The 22,624-nt window shown below is 43.4% G+C and overlaps 1 protein-coding gene across 1 annotated transcript in view; it reads right to left on the bottom strand.

Annotated features, from left to right (window-relative positions):
• PKHD1 (PKHD1 ciliary IPT domain containing fibrocystin/polyductin) overlaps positions 1-22,624 on the bottom strand; it is a gene marked incomplete at both ends in the record, with an annotated part of 271,978 nt that overhangs the window by 155,753 nt on the left and 93,601 nt on the right. Inside the window, one exon of the mRNA XM_081997989.1 lies at positions 15,668-15,880. Within this exon, the coding sequence (XP_081854115.1) occupies positions 15,668-15,880 (213 nt within the window). The remainder of the gene's footprint in view (positions 1-15,667; positions 15,881-22,624) is intronic.

The raw sequence follows: 22,624 nt of genomic DNA, 5'->3' as shown, positions 1-22,624 counted from the left end.
CCCCTTGAAAGCAAACTATTTCAGATTAAACATGCAGAGTTCATAAAATAACCCTCAGTGATTGGGACTGGCCTGTGCAACAGGTAAATAAATTACTCATTTGATAGTAGAAGGTTTTTTAGACCAACAGCTTCAGTATATTTAAATTATTTCTTCCCCAAAAAAGTACTGCAAGCAGAAACACTCAAAAGTACTGAAAAATAGATGAATCTGTATAACTCCTTAATTATTGAACTCATTTTTAATAATTAACTAAGCTCAGACTGGAAAAAAAACACATCTTGAGATCTAAAGCAGAAGTGCCTTCATGTTAAAGGAATAGGACAGAGTCTTTAGACTCAAAATGTTATTGCAGGCAAAATAAGAATTGAACATTTTACGAAATGACTTGACAGAAACACCCTTAAATACTGAGTAGAGCAGAATTATATTGTCAAGTGGCAACCCAGAAATGCGAGGCACTTGAAAGCAAATTCCAAAGTGAATTAATCATAAATCATAGCATAAGGAACATTTTGGCTTCCTGTTGGAAGCATGATGTGAAGATGCAGTCTTATATAGACCTGGCAAAATTAAGAACAAAGCAATTCTGTTGTGTACAATGCCACTCTTTTTTCTATGTCAAGCAGAGAGGAAGAAAAATAGTAACAATTTAATTTCTTATAGCCCCTACCAGAAAATATTTTATAAATCTATGTAGGATGTTATATGACTTCACTAACTGATTTCACCTAGTCCTGAGTGGTTCAACCAGAGATGAGAATTTGACCTTTACAGAAACGTCTCAGAATCACATGAAAACTCAGCAAACTCACCAAGGTATGTCAGGGCATATGCATCTCCAGGGTTACAAGAAAGTCTGTCTGCCATAGGAAAAGTATGGATTGCACTGAGCATTGTCGATTTAGATAAATTAGGTCATTATTTGCAATTCTCTGATCACAAAAGACATGAATATTATTTCCTCTTCCAGATGTACACTGGCTGCCTCAATGGGTGTTGAAAATTCAAACTGGGTCTTGGAGAGCAGAAGCTTCTAGAATTGGAAACACTGAAATAGAGGGTTTTGAAAAAAATGACTACAGGGTAGGGAGAAGCAGCTGTAAGGTAATTAATTAGGAGACAAGTCCTGTAGTCAATGGGGAAAATTCACTCCTGGGGAGCCTACACATTCTGAATCACCTTCTGGAGGAACTTCTCTGTCCCACTACAGACACAGGAGAGTTGTCTCTTAATTCGGGCAAGGGTATTGCCCCAAAGTGACTCAGAAACACTTCAGTTGCCAAGGAGCCTTGGAAACTCCAGCTGTCCTGGCTAGTGGTTGCTGCCACAAAGCTACAAGTTTCCTTGGACCCGAAGAGATGCACAGACCTGTGCTCCCCTGACCACCGATTCCCTCCACTCGTTTATAACCCTAAGCACATGTCCTGCTTTTGTGCCAGCCCCTCAGCACTCCAGAGATGAAAGGGAGAGAGGGAGAGATGAAAAAGCAGTGGTATATTTCTCAGCTGAGAAAGGTTGCTCCAGATCCTACTCCTCATCCCATGGGAAAATTTGCGCCAGACAAAACAACTCGTTTAAAGTCTCTGTTTGTCAGACTGGACAGTTATGAAGTGTTGAAGTGTTCATTTTGCCCATTCATTTCACATTTATGAAAAAAAATCACCTCCTGTCCAGTGCCTTAAAATGTCTTCCAGCTTCCACCAGAAGAGAAACTTGGATTGACATTGGTCACCAAAGGAGGTGCATAGTTTATCATCTATTATTTGTATTAAAGTAAGGCTTACCATGCTAGATACTCCAAACATGCAGATAGATAGGGACAGACCTAATGGGAGTCTCTCCACGGGATACAGACAAATCCTACCACAGTACTCATTGACTTGAGGAGCCTATGGCTGGATGCTTCACTCCATGTAAATACGGGTGAGGCCTCCACAATACAAAGTTATTAAACTCCTTGTACACAAAGGCAGTTGCGGAGGAGATGCAGAGGGGCTAAGTGGCTTGTTTGGGGTTACACAAGTATCTGGGATAAAGCTGGGAAGTGAGTTTCCTCTGAGCCAGCCCAGTTTTCCAAAAATGAAGCCTCCCATTCCAGCTAGGAATAATCTATCATGCCTGAAAAACAACCCTTAGACTCCTGTCAGCATTTTCAGTTACTACTCACTCTTCAGATCTTAGCTCAAGAGGCAGGTGGCTGAATTGCATCTACATTAATGTCTTGTACCATTTTACGAAACGGGGAAACTGAGTCAGTCTAAACAGATAAACAGAAAACAACTAGTTTGCCCTGGTCTGAGAAGCAGATCAAAACCAAAAAAGGGGGTTAGAGCCCCCTAAGTCACCCCCATCTCTCTGCCAGGACACCATGAGATGTCAATACTGCAGTTATCTTGTGTTATTTATCTCCCATTCTCCAGGGGATAACTTTCCAGACGACAACTCTCCTTTGAACCAAGGGCATTCCGTTAAATTCCAGCCTTTTTTCAGCCTCTGACAGCCACTGCCTGCACACTTCTCTTCCTGTTGATCCACTGCTGCTTTCTCATCATCCTCTTACAGCTCCTGCCCTTTACCTGTCCCTTACCTGTCCCAACCTCTCCCAGAGGATGATTCCAGTCAACGCATAAATCTCACAGCCTTGCCCTTTCTCCTGTCGTTCCTTCAAACCTGTTCCCTTGCTCCTTTCTGTGTCTCGGTCTGATGCCGCATCTCCCAGACTACTACATAGCCTCAGGAATGTATGGGGTATGGGCACAGAAAACTGACTGATCAGCCGGTTCTTCAGTTAATTGTTAAGGCTTGTGGCTTGAGCAGGTGGCCTTAGGCAGTGTGATTTCTTCAGCTTGCTTTGTCCAAGCTCTCAATTCTTTTACCCGCAGATTCAGGCTCCATGATTCTTTTTATGTTTCCAGGTCTTCCTGTCAGGTTCTCCTGCATAGACCACATCATGGTCTTCCTTCTTCTAAATCTTTCCTCAATCTTTATTGTCTACTCTTCTCCTGGAGAATGTTCCTTTGGAGTCCTGGCTTCTCATCTTCATCAGCCTGAAGATACTTCTTCTTTCTTCCAGCCAAGTTGTACTTAGGGTGCTGTGTTCCAAGACTGGTGTTCAGTCATCTGGTTATACACACCTTCAAGTTTCTCCCCATGACTTTCTCGGTTTCCACCTCTGCTTCTCCTGCTTTTCTCCAACTCTCTTTCCAATATACAGGCTGGCTTGGGGTCAGTCTGTATTTGAACAAAACCTTGTTCTCACCTCTTCTAAGCATTTGTGATCACCAGCTTTTTGCAGATCTACAACACATAAATCCAGTGGCAACCCTTTTAGAGAAAGTCTTTAGGTCTTCTCATTCCACAGCTCAGCTTCTTTCATAAGGCTGTCCTGTGATGCTGTTCTTTTTTCCAGCATTTTCAGAGTTGCTGGCCATAATCTTTCAACTTTGTTTCCAGAACATGCTGCTTCGAGATACATCAGTCTTCCCAGAGTATATTCAGCACAGTCACTCTTCTGTGTCTGATTTATCCTCTTGCAATCTGCATCCACGGACAACACGTTCGTGCTCTTATTCCAGTAGCAACCAGAAGGTGTTTGAAACCTCACTGCGTAATGATTTCCCTAACCACCAGTTTGCTCTGAAAGGAATTCTTGCCTTTCACCCATTTCTACTTAGTCAGACAAATTCCACCTTTAAACTATGGGATACCACAGATCTAAGAATTTCGGTGACTAGATGACACGTTGCTTAAATGGAAAACAGATGCCCCTGCCCTGAAAACAAGACTTTTTGGAGTACACCTAACTTTAGATACCCAGGGAGCCTCCTAAGCAAGCCTGACAGCAACCAGTGCGAGGCACTTCCAGAGTCAGGCAGAGCTGGAGAATCTGAATTATGCATGCGAGTGTTGGTAGAAACTAGACTCTTTAAATGGGTTTTAGGAGGATTTTTAGGGTTTTTAGGTTCCAGCCCTAAGCCTTCCATGGGATTGTTGGTCTTTCTCCCAAAAGTTGTTTAAATGTTGTAACAATCTTCCTCTGCTGGCATGGGACAGCAGACTTCGCACCCTTCTCTGGCTGCACAGGGCCAGGATCCTACTGCACCTTGTCTTCACTCCCATTCTCTACAAATTAATTAACTCGGGTTACGAACACACACTTTGTAGTGTTGACAAACTATAAAGCTCTTTTACACCTTTTGACAGTTTATTGGCTCTTTAAAGTTGAGGTAATGAGATCCCTTTATACCACAAAAGGAATTTACAAGAACTGCAGGGCTCAGACACACAGTCTACTTACTGTGACTATACAAGTTATACTGCAGATAATCTGTCAATCTGTTGCAGCTACATTGTAAATCTTTAGTGTAAATGAGAATAAGATCTTTCAATTCCCATGAACAAAGCGAAAACAAATGAGCAGTTTACATTCCAAAAAAAAAAGAATATAACTTTGCAAGAGACAGAGTTAAAAATGTAATTCAATGGATTGTAGCTATGATAAAAAAAAAAAAAGAAAAAGAAAAAAACACACCACTGGTATAAATTTTCCGGTAATAAAACACAAAGCAATTTACTGCAACATTTCAGGTGTCAGACTGCCTAAGGATTATTATTCCCTTTTCCCTATCCAAATTGCACTGCCTACTCAGACAGCTTGGCCATTCCTAAAATTTCCAAATGTCAAAGTGATAAATGGCAATACATCCATTGGAAATGAGTGCTTCAGAAAAGGGATTTTTTTTTTTTTTTAATATGTTTTTAGATCCAGGACAGAGACTTTTTGCTGCTGCTTCAGTTAATAAAACAAACAAACAATAAAACAATTTTATACTTAGTAAAATCTCCTAAGTAAAAAAGAATAGAAAATCTTTTCCAGAAAGCTTCCTTAGTCAGGATACATGGCTGTGCTGCTACAGCTCTCTGTGGTCAAATGGACCTTAAAGTCCCAGATCTTTAATTAAGAACCTGGAGAAATTCTTTCATGATCTTGGATTTGATGATGACTTGTTTTAAAAAATGTCCCAGCTATGTCAGCTTTTCCAGTGACTAGTCCAGTCACTGGCCATAAAGTGTAGGGAACTGGAAAAGGGAGAATGAGAGCTGCTTCCCTACCTTTTCACATGTGTTTGAAAACACTCGCCTGAACTGTGAGCCCTCAACCCTCTGGACTTGAAGGTTTCCAGCTCACTTTTCCCCTCTGTTAATTCCAGTCCTAGGTATATTCCCTAAGCATTTGCACAATGTTTCTAACTTGTTTTGCAATGACACAAGTCTGTTTTTTTCCTGCTATGCATCTTCCAAAGACAGGGATGTCTCTGCTCTGCGAGTGGGAGACGTCTTTCCACCCCCATACAGTCCTGCAGGACAAACTGCTGTGTGTGGGCAGCTCCTGGGGACAGGCAGACAGCTTTTCTGCTACTTCCCAACACAGCCAGTGCAGAACGCTTTTCATTCATGCCCCGAGGTGAAACAGGAGGTCCTTTCTAATTTATAACTGCTCACTAACCCTTGGGACACCCAGGAGTTTATCAGCTTTTTGACTGCTGCACAGGCAACCCGCAGCAGCCTCTGTGCTTGGCGCTCAGGATCACCCCGGGTATTTTAGACTGGATTTGAGCGTGGGCTTAACGCATAGCTTGTCTTGATGTCCCCATTGTGTGGGACCAAACCTGGCATCAGGCATAAGTTTTATGCAAGTAATAGGAAGATTGAGGCAGGGAAGTTGGACCTACTCGGTCTTCTCACATGAGTCTTGGTAGGTCCCTATGCACAAAGCCATCATGTGCCATCTTGCTTGTGGCACTGTCATGTGCTTGGCTCCAAGCAGAGGTCCTCCATGGAAAGGGTCTAATCACAGAATCATTAAGGTTGGAAAAGACCTTCAAGATCATCAAGTCCAACCATTAACCCAACACCACCATGCCACTAAACCATGTCTCGAACTGCCACATCCACACTTTTTTTGAACACCTCCAGGCATGACTCCACCACCTCCCTGGGCAGCCTGTTCCAATGCCTGACCACTCTCTCACTAAAGAAATTTTTCCTAATATCCAATCTAAACCTCCCCTGGCGCAACTTGAGGCCACTTCCTCTTGTCCTAACTCTGGTTACTTGGGAGAAGAGACCAACACCCTCGTTGCCACAACCCCCTTTCAGGTAGTTGTAGAGAGCGATGAGGTCTCCCCTCAGCCTCCTCTTCTCCAGACTGAACACCCCCAGTTCCCTCAGCCGCTCCTCATAAGACTTGTGCTCCAGACCCCTCACCAGCTCCGTTGCCCTTCTCTGGACACGCTCCAGCACCTCAACGTCCTTCTTGTTGTGAGGGGCCCAACACTGAACACAGGATTCGAGGTGCGGCCTCACCAGTGCCGAGTACAGGGGCACGATCCCTGCCCTGCTCCTGCTGGCCACACTAGTGCTGATACAGGCCAGGACACTGTTGGCCTTCTTGGCCACCTGGGCACACTGCCGGCTCATGTTCAGCCGGCTGTCAACCAGCACCCCCAGGTCCCTTTCCGCTGGGCAAAAGCAAGTAGCAGAGGATGGTTCCGATCCATCGACCTCGGTTATGGGCCCAGCACGCTCCGGCTGCGCCACTCTGCTCCGCGCAGGGCAGCGCGGCACCGGGGCGGGGGCCCGGGGGGCCGCGTTGGGCTGAGGCTGCCACCCTAATGTGGGGACATGTGACATTTTCTAGCAGATCTTTTCTGTCCCAGCACTGTGGATGCACAGGGATGTGTCGCGGCGCAGCTTTTTAACGTCGGCTTTTAACCTGCTCGGCCGCTCATCCCCAGCCCAGTGCAGGCACAGATTCAGCACCTCTGGCTTCTTCCTCCTTTGTGTAAAATAAGGGTGACGTTTCCCCATTAGAAGTGGGTTCTGGAGGATGAAATACAAGTCTAGAGCTAGCCAGATTTGATTTCACTCCAAATTCAAATGAGGCCAAACCTTCCAACATCTTCCACAGAATAAAAATTCCACCAAAAAAATATTTTTGGAACAATTACATGGGGATTTTTTTCTTTGTACTAATGTCATTTTGGGGGTTTAGAGGTTTTGATTTTTATTCTGTAAAAACAGTGTAGAAATGTTGATGTGAAACAGATATAATATTAAAAATAATACTATGAAAGTCCAGATTAAAGCAAAATGACAGGATTAAGCACCTTTTCCTTCTCCCCAGGGGGGAAAAAAATCTGACATCATCCGAATGAGAGGACAAAGTGGATAACTTTGATTTTCTCCAGTAGGAAATACTCTTGAAAGTGACCTAGTCCTGCTGAATGTTTCCCTTTTGTGAAACCACACTTTTCACCTTAAAGCTTTGCCACCTAAATATTTTTGAATGGCACCCTCAAGAAAGCAAGGAGTATCCCGCTGAGGATGGGAAGGGCTATGGGATCAAACAGGTCTATGGAATCTCTCATTGTTGCTCTTTCTTGCTACATTACACGGCAGAAAAAGTACCTTCCCTTTTTTCTGTCCCATAAATGCAAACATTTCCAAACATCTCCTTTAATCAGAGGTTACCCAGTCACTTTATCAGGTTTCATCAGCCCAGAAAGGATGGGGAAAGACATTCCCAGTTCCTTCAATGCCTTTGCATAAACCAGCGAGCCTGATACAAAGACCATGCTCCACATTTGCAAATAGCTCACAACCAAACGTGCCGCGCAGGAAAACCTCTTTAAATTGACACCAGGAACAAACAGCTTCAAAAGCAGCAGCCAACTAGTGTGCGATCCCGTCGCGAGCTGCGCACAGCTGTTAACATTTCGCGTTATTGCCAGTTAATCTCCCGCGCCGCTGCCGAACGAGACGGGGAATGTCTGCCCGCAGGAGCGGGTACGCGGGGCGGCACGGCCATTTAAATGCTAAGATCAGTTCGCTACATCCCCGGCACGCGATGAAAGAGAATTAGACACGCGGGAAAAGTGAAGATGAGCCCAAGCGGAGGGTCCCTGCCTGGCTCAGCCTGCAGCCCTGCGAAAACCCAGATTCTGGGTCCAGGCTTCTCAGCTTGTCAAAATAATTTTTTGACAAAAAAAAAAAAAGTCACAACATTTGTCACAAAATTTGGCAGGCTTTCTCCCATCTAGGGTCCAAGTCACCCTGATTTTGTTGTTTGCTTCTCTTCCTCCAGCCAATCTCCTGGTTGTAGTTGGGGCCAGAATTGGAAGTTGTATTTCAATGTTACATTCAAAAGTTTAAAAGAGGCAACTATTTCACCCCTCAAAAAGCCTCCATGTTTGTAGTAACCCACAGACCTCCCCCCTGTCAAGAAACACAAGTGAATATATTACCTATGATCTACATCTATTCTATTCCATTCTATTCTATTCTATTCTATTCTATTCTATTCTATTCTATTCTATTCTATTCTATTCTATTCCATTCTATTCTATTCTATTCTATTCTATTCTATTCTATTCTATATATTATATATATTATCTATCATCGACTATTGTATTGTATTGTATTGTAATATATTATATTATATTATAATCATATTAGCACCCATCTCTCAGTCCGTTTACATCATGTTTTCCTCATTAAGATCAGCACCAAAATACGGAGCAACTGATTTCAGTTTAAATCAAAGGTGACCGATGCATTTGTGTTAGAAAGTAGGGCAGTCTATGAAAGACACAGCAGCTTACCCTGAACCCAGCTCTCTGGGTTTTTTTTCCCCCCATCTGTTAGGTCTTTAAAATCTAATGGTCATCTTATATTTGTGAATAAGAAAGTGGAGGAACAAGTCATTGTACATTAGTTACTCCATGGGAAGTGCCTAAGTGCAGTTTCTTACCCCTAGTGAACGTAAGGAGATTCAATGCAGCTTAGCCTTCTGTTCAAGAGCCATCTGCTTTAATGCATCATGTTAAAGTCAAAGTCTTGAAAGGAAAAATGCTGTCACAGAAGGCAAAAAGCCTCCTGCAAACACCACGCAGAATAACTAGAATCCAAGGAAAATTGACCTATGGAAGTGACCCCAGAAAGCGAAAAGGATCTGAACTCATGGTGTAACAGGGGTGTGCAAATCAATGGGCTCAGTTAGTGGGAAACAATATGTATTGAAATGGTGAACATTTCAGTAAGGTAAGAAAGCATATCTTATCTCCAGCAGATCTCTGCACCCTATCTTGAATCCCCCTGCTATAGATTATTTTTTTCTTTTTTTTTCCCCTGGGAAATTTTCTTTTTAATATGTGAGTAAAGCAGAACAAATTCTCTCATGTTGTCTATGATCTCTTAATCTCAAGCTCAGCACAGATACATAACACTGCTTAACGGAGGAAAAGCAAGAAGCATTTGATTAAATGTTTGATCTCTTGAGGAATGCACAGGCTCTGTAGAGCACAGTGCACAGCTCACAAATATTTTGTGTTTTATTATTGATTAGAAGTGATTAAAATTAATAATTTGTTCAACTGATAAAAAATACTTCTTTTCCTGAGCTAGCACTGAAAATGTACAAAATAGGTTTGGGTGCAGGGAAGTCTGGGATAGAAGCAGTGCAGGATTGCCGCTAGAATGTCACCTTCCACATCCATTGCGAGTGCAGGGACATTCTTTGCAGCAGGACTATCTGTTACTGAAATGACGACTGAGACTTCTGTTTTAATTGTGTTGATTATAAACAGGTACGGTATTAAACCAAAACTCTCCGGACATCATTTTTTCTTTACCACACAGCTTTCACAGTCTGGACAAAGTGAATGCAGAATGTTACTAAATCTGAAGCGTAGCATTTTCCATCTAGTTGAAGAGATAGGTTATTAGTCAAAACGCAGGGAACAGGCTCATATGTTCATGCCCCATATCATCACAGTGTTGGCACTGACAAAGTTTCAGCTAAATACACAGCACAAGCACTGGTTTTCTTGTGGGAAGAGGCAGAGTCTGTTTCGAGGGGACACAATGCAATAATGACCTCGCCTACACAGGACTGCTAAAAATGGAACAGAATAGAAAAGGCCTTTAAAATTCCATCCATGGTATTAAGAGCGTTGGGACCACGAAATCAGGCTGTCATGACGAAAGGGTCGGCGTCCTCGGCTGATGAAGCCGCATCTCCACTTACGCTGCCTCCGCACCCGGTCCCTGCCCTCCGCCCGGCATCCACGGGTGTCTCTGGGCCAGTTTCCCCGGGAAGGACAAAGGCGCAAGAACAGCCAAGGCTGCCATGCTGAACTTCTCCCCGAAGCTTGTCAGGAGAGTTTCTCAGGGAATAAAGTGTGAACGGAGCTGGAGACAGTGATAAATTTCCCTTCTGAACAATCAATAAAATTCTCTCAGCCCCGCTCAGGCCCCTACTGTGGATGCAAGGGCCATAATTACATTGTCAAAAAGTCGAGTTGCCCTGGCTGACTGAAACCCCCTTTACCACTGACGGGTGATTGACAGGCAGTTTATGGGTGGCACGCTCTGACTGGCAGGGGAGTTGGCTAAAGCCAAAGGCAACGGTGAAATTTCCCAGTCTGCTACAACCACCGGAGCAAAGGACTGCTGCTCGCGAGGGAATTGTGGGAACCCCTTAGTCATATTAACATATCAAAGTGAGGAGCTGACAGCACTTACTAAACAATCTGAACCCAAGCCTGGCTGCAGAGCATTCCCCAAACTTCCCAGTCTGAAAGATAAAAGAAATTAAAATGCGCTTAGTCCTGTCCTCACCAAGACAGCTAAGAATTTGGAAGCCTGCTTATTTAATGATTTTGATCTGAGATAACATATATATGTGTGTATATATCTGTATCTCACAAATATATATTGCTGAGCATTTCATATATATATATATATGAAAGACTCTGTCATGCTCAACAATTTGTTCTATACCGCAGGCCAGCCTGGTACTAAATTGGAGACAGAACAGCGTATTTCTGTTTCATGTAAGCAATATGAACCCAGCAGAAGAACACACTCATTTCGATCGTGTTTTCTAATGGGCTTCTACTGCTTCAGTGCTAAATTGAGGATTACATGGTTTGAATGAACCTGAATTGCAGACATGCACTGGGACTGTACGTAGTGCAGAGCTTAAAAGGGATTTCATAGCTAGTCTGGATTTCTTGAATAAGAAATTGATAAGAATTCTTGAATCAGAACTGATAAGAAATCGAAACCAAGAGATGTTTCCACTAATGGGCCAAGCCACCCTTGGTGCCACATATCTCCATTCAGGTAATGCTTGGGTTGCAGATCTCACAGCCTTGGTTTCCTCGGGAATGAAGAATCACTGGGAATTATGGCACTGAGTAAAGCGTATGAAATATCAGTGAGAAATGTCTTGAGGGTACTGACATGGACACCTGGGTTTACTTCCCTCCATCATACTGCCGCCTTCTTCTGCCTTGTTTGCCTCTGTAATTTCACGGGTTGTCTGCGAGGATGGAGTCCACAAGCTAGTGATGATACAGGCTCAGAAGGGAAACAAGAAGAAGCACAAGAGGCACAGCTGCAAGGAGATGCTACTGGTTTCTCCTATGTTGCTAGAAAACATAGCAGCATGAAGAAGACAAGGCTCTCGTTATAAAGCTCTCAGAATTTAAGGACAAACCCCTGACTTACAAGGGTCAAACTGAGAACAGAAGGATACTTTAGTGTAGCAGGAGAAGAAATAGAAAGAGAAACAGCAAAAGTTGTTGTCAGGCAAATTCAAATCAGACATCTTAATACTTTTCTTAAAAAAAGAAAAAAATTAAAACGTGGATGGTTAACCAAATTAATCCCCTGGAACAAGCTTCTACAGAAAATGCTGGCTTCCATTTCCCTCGATGTCCTCAAAGACCAAGCCTTTCTGGAAGGCATGCTTTAATCTAGTGCGAGTTACTGAACTCAAGGCTGGGATAACTGTGTGAAACTCAATGGCCGGTGATGGACAGTCAGTTCAGCCCAGATGATCTAATAGCACTTCTGCACAGAGCCCCTCTAGGAGATGGGATAGAAACGCTCTGCCCTTCTGCAAAGCCAGTTTACTGAAATTATTAAAGCCATTTGCAAGCACTAAATAATTTAGCCTCGCTGTATCTCGACAAAGTGGTCAAGAGCACCTGATGAGGCTTTTGGGAGTAGGGCAGACCACCTCCCTTGCCGCTGCCAGGAGCACCTTCCCCAGCCTCCGCTGATCTCTCCTGATTCAGAAAAGCATCTGTTCACCGACTCCCCTCCAACAACCGACATCGCCTGACCTTGTTTGGCTGCTGTGAACTGACAGGATGACCACACGGCGGAACGGCTCGCTCCCTGTCTGTGCTCAGATTGTACCCCTCGGTGTCTGACATCATTTTGACTGAGATCCATACACGTTAGCAATGCTCAGAGAGCAACATTTCTGCCTGTAGGCCAGGAGAGTGTAAGTTCAAGTCCTGCTAGAGGATATGAACGTCTATCAATGTGAAGGTTGACACAAAAGTACATAAAGGATGGAGATGAGGCATTCAGATACGTTAGTATTTTGTGGGTTTTTTCTCCTCTATGACACATACTGCCTTTAAAAACAGCTTGTTAGTTAAGAGCTTGACACGTGTGCATTGCACTAATATTCTGATTCATGCTGAGTTTGGACCTGAATTCACAGAATCACAGAATCACTAAGGTTGGAAAGGACCTTCAAGATCATCAAGTCCAACCATTAATCCAGCGCCACCATGTCCCCTAAACCATGTCCTGAAGTGCCACATCCACACCTTTTTTGAACACTTCCAGAGATGGCGACTCCACCACCTCCCTGGGCAGCCTGTTCCAATGCCTGACCACTCTCTCAGTGAAGAAATTTTTCCTAATCCAATCTAAACCTCCCCGGCACAACTTGAGGCCATTTCCTCTCGTCCTATCACTAGTTACATGGGAGAAGAGACCAACATCCTCGTTGCCACAACCCCATTTCAGGTAGTTGTAGAGAGCAATAAGGTCTCCCCTCAGCCTCCTCTTCTCCAGACTAAACAACCCCAGTTCCCTCAGCCGCTCCCCATCAGACTTGTGCTCCAGACCCCTCCCCAGCTTCGTTGCCCTTCTCTGGACACTCTCCAGCACCTCAACATCCTTCTTGTAGGGAGGGGCCCAACACTGAACACAGGATTCGAGGTGCAGCCTCACCAGTGCCGAGTACAGGGGCACGATCACTTCCCTACTCCTGCTGGCCACACTATTCCTGATACAGGCCAGGACGCTGTTGGCCTTCTTGGCCACCTGGGCACACTGCCGGCTCATGTTCAGCCGGCTGTCAACCAGCACCCCCAGGTCCTTTTCCGCCAGGCTGCTCTCCAGCCACTCCTCCCCAAGCCTGGAACGTTGCATGGGGTCGTTGTGACCCCAGTGCAGGACCCTGCACTTGGCCTTATTAAACTTCATACAGTTGACCTCTGCCCATCGATCCAGCCTGTCCAGATCCCTCTGCACAGCCCTCCTACCCTCCAGCAGATCAGCACTCCCACCCAACTTGGTGTCATCTGCAAACTTACTGAGGGAGCACTCGATCCCCTCATCCAGATCATCTATAAAGATATTGAACAAGACCAGCCCCAGAACCGAGCCCTGGGGAACACCACCTGTGACCGGCCACCAGCTGGATTTAACGCCGTTCACCACAACTCTCTGGGCTCGGCCATCCAGCCAGTTCCTCACCCAGCAAAGAGTAAACCCATCCAAGCCAGGAGCCACCAGTTTCTCCAGGAAAATGCTGTGGGAGATGCTGTTAAAGGCTTTACTGAAGTCCAGGTAGACAACATCCACAGCCTTTCTCTCATCCACTAGGCAGGTCACCTGGTCATAGAAGGAGATCAGGTTGGTCAAGCAGGACCTGCCTTTCATGAACCCATGCTGGCTGGGCCTGATCCCTTGGTTGTCCTGCACATGCCCCGTGAGCACTCTCAAGACGAACTGCTCCATGATCTTCCCTGGTACGGAGGTCAGGCTGACAGGCCTGTAGTTCACAGGATCCTCTTTCCGGCCTTTCTTGTACATGGGTGTCACATTGGCAAGCCTCCAGTCTTCTGGGACCTCCCCTGTTAACCAGGACTGCTGATAAATGATGGAGAGTGGCTTGGCAAGCTCCTCCGCCAGCTCTCTCGGTACTCTCGGGTGGATCCCATCAGGCCCTATAGACTTGTGGATGTCCAGGTGGTTTAGCATGTCCTTAACTGCTTCCTCCTGGATTATGGGCAGATTACTGTGTTCTCCATCCCCATCTTCCAGTTCAGGGGGCTGAATACGCTGTGGATACCTGGACTGGCTATTAAAGACTGAGGCAAAGAAGGCATTAAGTACCTCAGCCTTGTCCTCGTCCTTGGAGACAATGTTCCCCGCCGTATCCAGTAAGGGATGGAGGTTCTCCTTGCCTCTCTTTGTTGTTAATATATTTGTAGAAGCATTTTGTATTATCCTTTACCACTGTAGCCAGACTGAGCTCTAGCTGGACTTTTGACTTTCTAATTTTGTCCCTGCTTGACCTAACGAGATCCTTGTACTCTTTGTGAGTTGCCTGCCCCTTCTTCCAGAGGTGATAAACTCTCCTCTTTTCCCTGAGTCCCAGCAACATCTCCCTGTTCAGCCAGGCCGGTCGCCTTCCCCGCCAACTCTCCTTACGGCACATGGGGACCGCCTGCTCCTGCGCCTTTAAGATTTCCTTCTTGAAGACTGTTCCTTATCCAATCTACTGCACCAAGAAATGGCCATTTTATACCTGTATTTCATAGCCCTCCAAAAAGAGCTCTGTATCTATCTTCCGCAAACCTATAGCCATTTTCTGTCATTTAGGTCCCTTGTCTCTTCCACTTGGTAGGAACATAGGGCTCAGGCCCTGCAAAGTTTCCTTTGATTGACACAGAAGTCCAGTGATTAGAGCAGAGCACCAGGTATCTAGGACTGAAACTTGGCATTTCCACAGTTTTTCTGCATAGCCCTGGACTTGTCATTTATGACAGCAACCCATGCTGAGCAGCTGCGGCTCTGTGGACCACCAGAAAAACAGAGATGCCAGCTGTGGTCCCAGAGACAGACTGACGGCGTTGGAATGCCGGCACATCACAAAGAGATGGAGGAGGAACGGAAAATACACGTCCAGGACCACTTTGCTGCTGCTTTGAGAAGTATCATCCCCTCTCCAGCTAGCACAGGCTACTAACTGCAGCATGCTTGGCATTGGCCTCGCCATGGGACCTACCTTGCAGACTACCCTCTCTTGTGGAGGAAACTTCCCAGTTGTTATGGAGAGACATGAGGGGAGAAGGATAGCCTGTCCTAGTAGCAGACAACTACAGGGATCTGAGGTCCAGTTTCCAAGGGATGGAGGCTTTCATTTGTGGACAGACATGCACAAATTCAGACGTCTCCTAGGCACCTAAATAACTGCCAGGGTTTCAAAACTACTTAATACCATCTTTCTCCTTGGGGGCCAGATTTTCAAAATGACTCAACTCCCAGTATGGGAGCTTTTGTAGAGATACACCACTGAGCTGCAGAAATAGGAGTCTGATGGTGAACGCAAAGATACGAAGTTCTGGCCCAAAGTCTTGATTTCAACAAATACTTAACTGTAATTAGAAATCCAAGTTCATGACCAAAGTTGAGGGTTTTTTCCTCCAAAAACTTTTTTGCTTTGTTTTGTTTTCTTTTACTCATTTGTGCTTTTCTTTCAAAGAGAAGAAAAAAAAGTACTCACCATGAATGGAAAGGGTCCCATTCCTCACTGCCAGGAACTTGACCCCGTACGGAAATAATGGTGGAGAATGGAGGCTTCCATAGAGATAGATGTGAGCTTTGTGTTGGAAAGGGTCCTTGGGGGATCCCACCTGGAGCTCTCCTCCATCAGATATCAGAATATAATGAGCATGCAGTTCTACAGGTCCTGGACCAGTGAACAAGAGTTTGCCACCTGAAAACAACAGAAGAGCGAAATGCAACAGTAGATCTAATAGCCAGTCATTATCTCACAGTCAGAGGAGCTGCAAGAGATGGGTCAACAAATGGTTTTGCAATAAAATGATGGGATTATGGGTAAAACCGTAGTGCTTCTTGAAGAAATTCCGCCCTTGCCCTGTACCCTTATGTATTTATGAGCTCTTTACAGACCATATTAATTCAGTCCATTTTTCAATTCCACACAGGCTGCCTTTCTAGACTTGAGCAAGGTCATTCAGCCTCAGCAGATATCTAAGTCTCTCCAATTCCAGTGCAAGGGAATTATGTTTGGAAAATCCTAGTCTTAACCTATTCACTCTCTAAATGTTAAAAAGGGATATTACTACTTTATTTGTATGTTACTTTGCAGATTACAAACTACTTGTGACAGAGAGAGGAGAAAACAGCTTTGGAATGTAAGAACTGGAAACTTGTTTAGATCAGCGGTTGATTTAATCCTGCATACTCTTCCAGATGCTGTTCAAAACCAGATGCTTCCAACCACAGTGTAAGAAACTTCTCCCTGTTAGCTGGATGTGAGGTGATCTCCCCAACCCATGAAAGCCTCATTTTAATCCCTAATTAGAGGTTAGCATCACCTCAAAGCATCAGGTTTCATCTCCCTGCCAACGTTTTCCTTTTACCATCTATTAGTATAACTGGATAAGTGTTGTCAATAACATAGATCAGATCCTTCAAATCTTTCTAATATTTAGTCTCAATGACTTCTTGAAGCAATTAATTCTGTGGTCTAAGTACATAGTGCATGAAAAGGCATTTCCATCCTTTGGTTTTGACTCGGTCTCTTCAGTTCTGTCAAATGCCTCCTTTGTTCTTGCCTTGTGGGAGCTGGCAATCCCAGTTTATCATCTCAGGATGGTTTTCTCTTTTATCTCACTTCATATTTTCTCTCCTATGAAGGACACTGTCACTATCTTTACAATTTTTAATGTATTTGGACAGAGTGGACTCTCAAACATTTAATCAATCTGCACATGGGATATGTCTTCCTAGGTCAAGCCACGCTTCCCAGGAGCTAGTAGGGGATACCTCAAAGCCTGGCAACCGCAGACCTCCTTCCAAAGGGTCTATCACCCTCCCAACATTTCCCTTTATGTGAAGCAGCTAATAACTGTGTCATCTCATACCATGACCAGCTTTCTACTAGTGTTGGCAGTTTTTAATGGTGACCTCTATACTTATAAAAAAATTGGCTTCCCTTCCCCACAAGATGCTACCAATCCTTAGCACAAAGGATAAGGGAAATCAGACCTCTGCTTTAATTTCAGTATTGAGACAAAAAAGGAGGGAAGAAGTCTTGCTATAAAAATGAGACTAAAAATTACCTTATCATTGCTTGTCTGTTGATCTGATCCTGCTGCTCACAGTGACAAGGGAGATGCATAGCACTTGTGTGCCTTTCCCACCCAGTTGCATCCACTCCTGCTGAACACATTCTGCTTATCCTGATCTCCTTATTTATTCTTGCATTGAGGGTTTTTCATTGTTCCATTGATTTCTTAGTCTTATAACAAAGTTTTATAACTTAACCTTAGTTCTAATTTCTTAGTCTTATAACAAAGCTAGTATTTGAATAAGGACTACCCATCAAATATTTTCTTTGCAGATTTCAGTAGATTCCAGATAATTTTTTACAGAATATGCTTAATAGATGAAAGAGATAAATGTCACATTTTCTTGCTTATAACCACTGGGAACCATGGGATTGCTCCACAAACACCAACTCCCTTATGTGTAAATTGTCTCTTTCCCTAGACATACTTTTCTATATACAAGTGTATTTCTGTCAAGCTTCCTATGCAGTGTTTTTAAAATGATACCAAATATTCTGTAATAAAACAGCATGAATTTCAGCTTGTTTCGTGCAAAACAACAGAAGATATTGCACTGTTATTCTGAGACACAACTAAGACTTTCAGAAAAATGAAATGTTCTTAATACAAAATGTGCTGTGCTGAAATTGGGATAAGACTTGAAATGCCATTCATCTGCAGACTGAAGGGACCGTTAGATCATATTGCCTGATGGTCTGTGCACATCATGCTATTGAAAAACTGGAGGAAGTCAAGTTGTCTGTGTTTGACTGCTGCATACCCTCCAGAAAGGCAGACAATCAATTAAGTGACTTGGGGACATCACTCTATCATTTTCTATGATCACCTTTTCCAACAGCTAATCTCTCTTACTGTTCACAATTTCTGCTTTATTTCCAATCTTGTCAAGGGTGAGCTTTCAGACAGTGGTTCTCTTTGTACCTTCCTTCATCACACTGCAGAGAGGTGTAGAAAACAGCATTTTCTGTGAAAGTACTCACAGGTAAAATCAAATCTCAGCCCTTATTCAGACTGGCTGATAAGGTTTTTAAGACTCTCCCTGCAAGGAATCATCTCCAATTCATGAAGCAGTGCATTCTCTCCCACAACCCAGTGCTCCTTCTGAAATTGGAAAGCCAGACCTCCTAATCTTTCTGCTCCTTTATTATTCTTCTTGCTGCCTATAGAGGTAAAACTAGCTTATCCCCACACCCTGCCTCTTTCTTTTCACACTAAAAACCTATACTACCTTCTTTTGCCTCTTCATTACCCTAGGAGATGACGTGGGTATCCTTGGGTCACACCGACTTCTGATCCCTTTCATGATCATGGCTTTATCGGATGAAGTCCCTTATTGTGTAACCACAACTTTCATTCCTAATTGCTCCCTGCCCTACTCTCTTCTCAGCTGTGTAAATCTGCGTTTGGTTTGAATGGCATTCAAAAAACGTGATCAGTGATGGTCCTCCATTTACTTTCAGATCATCGATGACGTGCAGAGGTATCCAACTAGGCATGAAAATGGTTTCCCACTAACAATTTACTTTTTGAGTTAGGACATTTTATGTCTGCTAGCTGCTGCGAGGTATTGGCGGGTGATTCTCAGTCTCACTAATCACTCGTTTTACAGAATTAACTTTATCAAACAAACGTGTTATTTTCTTAGAAAATGAGCTGAAGTTTGTTGTCTTTTCTCCATAAAATGTCTATTTTGTTATTCATGAACTCCTGTGGTTAGTAATTTATAGAGTCAATCAACTGTAACACTTAACTTCCTACAGTTTTCTCTTTTGACCTGTGGTTGATATCAGACTAAGCAGCCAATATTTTTTCCTTTACCTGCCTGGATCCTGACACAAGATCAGAACTTCTGCAGCCCTCTGTAATTTCCCATGTACTCTGAAATTAATATTTGTGGGCCACAGAATGCCTCTACCAGCAGTTTTAAAACTCTTGAATGAAACTGGACCTGTTGATTTAAGACTGTGTATTCCTGGAATATATTATTTAACATCTTCATTATATTAACATTCTTCAGTAATAAATAGACTGCTAGTCCATCTTCCTCTTGTGATATAATTTACCACCCTCTTCCTTCCCATACTGAGAACAGAAATATTTACTAATACATTTACTTTATAACAGCAGTGTTAATAATTTTATCACCGCTATCTAGAAATGGAACTATAAATCACTGCGATTTATTTTATTCTTAACATAAAAAAAGACATCTTCCCCAAGGTCTTTATTGACTTCCTATACTCTGATCCCACTGAAATACAGTCATTTCTGTTTCCACTTCTCTTCACCCAATTTTTAATGGGTATTCTAATTGCTGCCATGCTGTACCACAGAACCAGTAAGGCCAGTAGCCAAAGTTGTCCTGTCTTTTGACTTCAAAACCATAGTCTTGCCTCAAACAGCCTCCTCAAAAGTTTTCCCAACTTTCAGCCACATTTTGTCCATCCAAAATTTTCACGCTGCCTACAAAAGAGATTAGAATATTAAATTCCTCGCACAAACCCTTCTATCCCCTCCCCGTGGGGTGACAGGCATGGGGGAACGTGAGACTCCTGAGTCCTTTTCCGTTTGCAGCCATTCCAATGCACTCAAGGCAGCCATGGGAAGATGCCTCTTTCCCATAAACGTCTGGGATTTGTCTCCTTCTGCCCTGCCCCCAGAGACAGAACGGAGCACAAAACAGAGCCATGCTTTGCTGTCAGTACTACGGTCACCTGCCTCTCTGGAAAACTAGAAGGCAGTGAGAAGAAGACAGCCTGCACTTTACATGGAGTCCCTCTTCCAGCAAAAACAGAAGCAGCTTGATCAGCAAGAGTTAATGCTTTTGGGATGGGTGTTAACACCAATTTTGCACTGTCTTTTGTGCATTTTTCCACACAAGGTGGTTTTGGCATGTCAAAAGTAGCTCACCCTCATATATCTCCTAAAAATCACTGTCTGCCTCCTTACATATGACCCGGTCCTCTATCTCCTTTTTGTTTCCTTTCTTCTTTTTAAAAATTGTCATTCCTCAGTAGTAGGCTAACTGCATGGTTTTTCTCGCTGTTGATTCAAAGATTTTCTATACCTTTTGTGGATTTCTGGGTGTCTGATAAGCTTGGATGCTGGGGACTGCTCTGCGCTGGGCACAAGTATGAGCAATAGTCCCAACGTGTTTCAGTAGCATCAGGCATGCAAGCACTGGCTGTGCCATGTCTGGCCTGCAGGTTTGACCCTTCTTGGGGGAAACCTTACATAGAAGCAAGGTTTTGCCTCCCTGGGTGATGATTTGGATGGGAAGGGATAATAATAATTGGACTTCAAGGTGGGGGTTGTTGCCCGGCTATTGGGTTTCTCTGTCCCTAGATGCAATGGCAACCCAAGCACCCTTGGCAAAGTTTTGCAAGATCAAGACCACCAGAAGGCATCTGCTGTACATGACGCTTTGGCTTTCCCTTAGAAGCAGCAGCCAGACCCAACATGTAATCACAGGAAACAGATATATCAGCTAAACTCAGTCACATCGTAATGTTGTTGTCCCCTGGCTATTTGCAAAGCTTCTGAACTCCTCCCAGAACAAAGCCAAAAGGCACTCAGTCCCTAGGAAAAAGAAAGTGTAAAAAAGAAAAGTTCAACTGTTGGAGATAAAAAAGGATTAGGATCACAGAAAAGAAAAGAAAGCATTAGCAAGCATTCATTTAGCCGTTTACCAAGTCTGAGTGTAAAACAAACTCTAGTCAAACTTACAAATGCTTATGTAAAAAAAAATGCATATTGTCCCTCTAACCCTCAGCTCTCTGTATTTATGTGCTTTTCATTGGGTCAGAATAAATATACAGCTGCTGCTTTACAAGATTGTCTTCCCTCTTTTTTAAAAGAAAATAAAAGTTATGCTTCCTTCCGTTATTGCACTTGACCTCTTCACTGAAAGCAGAAAGCAAGAATATTGCTCAACTGAGCCTTCGGCTGTGACCCTCAAATTGTTTGTTATGGCTGCACAGGAAAGCAAAGTCCTACATATGACCTTGAGGGTGATTTTATAAAAATCAATCAACTACTGTTATGATGGCCTCCCCACCAAGCAAAATAAATACAATTAAACCTATAATCACTTCTGTACAGTAATGTGCAAATTCAATGGGCCTCTTTAGGTGGAGTGAGGGAGAGGGGGGAGAAACATGTTAAGGCTATTTGATACTTTGTGAGAACATCAGAAGCACCATTCTTCTCAATTAACCCAGCAATTAGCCTCCACCTCACTGCCCAGAAAAGAAATCTTTCTTTCTCTGTCTTTACGTTAAAAAAAAAAAAAAAAAGAGAGAGAGAGAGAGAAAAACTAAACTGGAGGAAACTCCCTCTGTCCCACAGGAGGGGAGAAACAGCTAGACCAAACAATGAAAAAAAAGGGAATATTAAGGAAAACAAACCTGATAATAAAGTGGGGGTTGTAAACTGCTGTGTGAATAAATACAGCACCATCATGCCACTGTCAGATTGGCAGAACTGGTTTTGTGAAAAGAGATTTATCCTCCAAAGTCCTTGGCAAATGGTGGAGGGTGGACTCAAAAGGAAAATAATTGGACAGGTAATGCATTAACACTTCACTTTGTCAGGTGTCCTGGACTGGCTCATGCAATGCCACAGCCCAGCTATCCAGAACATTTACTATGGAAAGAGGCTGCATCATGCACTTCTGAAAAAAATAGCAAATATCAACGGAGTAGAGGATTGTAAGGATTGCTGTGGGAAGTTTCTCCTTGCCTCTGTCACGAAGATTCACACTTTCAGACATAGCGGCTTATACCCCTTCTCGAAAACCTCATTTAAAAAAAATCCTTCTAACACAGATGTTCTAACATTTGTGTTCTAACACAAAGATGTTCTAACATCTAAAAAATCCTTCTAACACATAATGCATAAAAGAAATGTTGATATTTCTCATTTAGGTTGTGATTTAAAGTGCCCTAGATATGTCCCAAACTCGGAAGGAAGCAAAGTTGCCATTCCAATGTGCACCTTTTGCGTGGGGGCTTTTTTATTATCATCTTTTGAGGCCACACTTTACATTCACTGTTGACATAGAATTTTTTTTTCTAATGAACAGCTCATTAGGGAGCTAGGATAAAAGTGACTATGGCCAAATTTAACTCTTTCTTTATGTAGCGTTGAATGAAGTGTTAAAGCAAACAAACTGCGAGGAAGGTGCTGGATAGACTCAAGAGACTTTTTTTTTTTTATAATCAATAAGAGACGGTGTTAGGAAAGTACCAACAGAATTGTCTTATATGTCACTGCTGTGTTGCACCCTTCAGCTAACAGAAAACCTCCTCTGCGTGGAAGAGGGTTTGCAGATTGAAAGGTCATCTCCTCAACTGGACTACTCT

Source organism: Phaethon aethereus (assembly GCF_964289735.1).
Source record: "Phaethon aethereus genome assembly, chromosome: 3".
NCBI classification, from domain to species: domain Eukaryota; kingdom Metazoa; phylum Chordata; class Aves; order Phaethontiformes; family Phaethontidae; genus Phaethon; species Phaethon aethereus.
The sequence above is the reverse complement of the archived record's forward strand: the minus strand, read 5'-3'. Positions and strand labels throughout refer to the sequence as shown.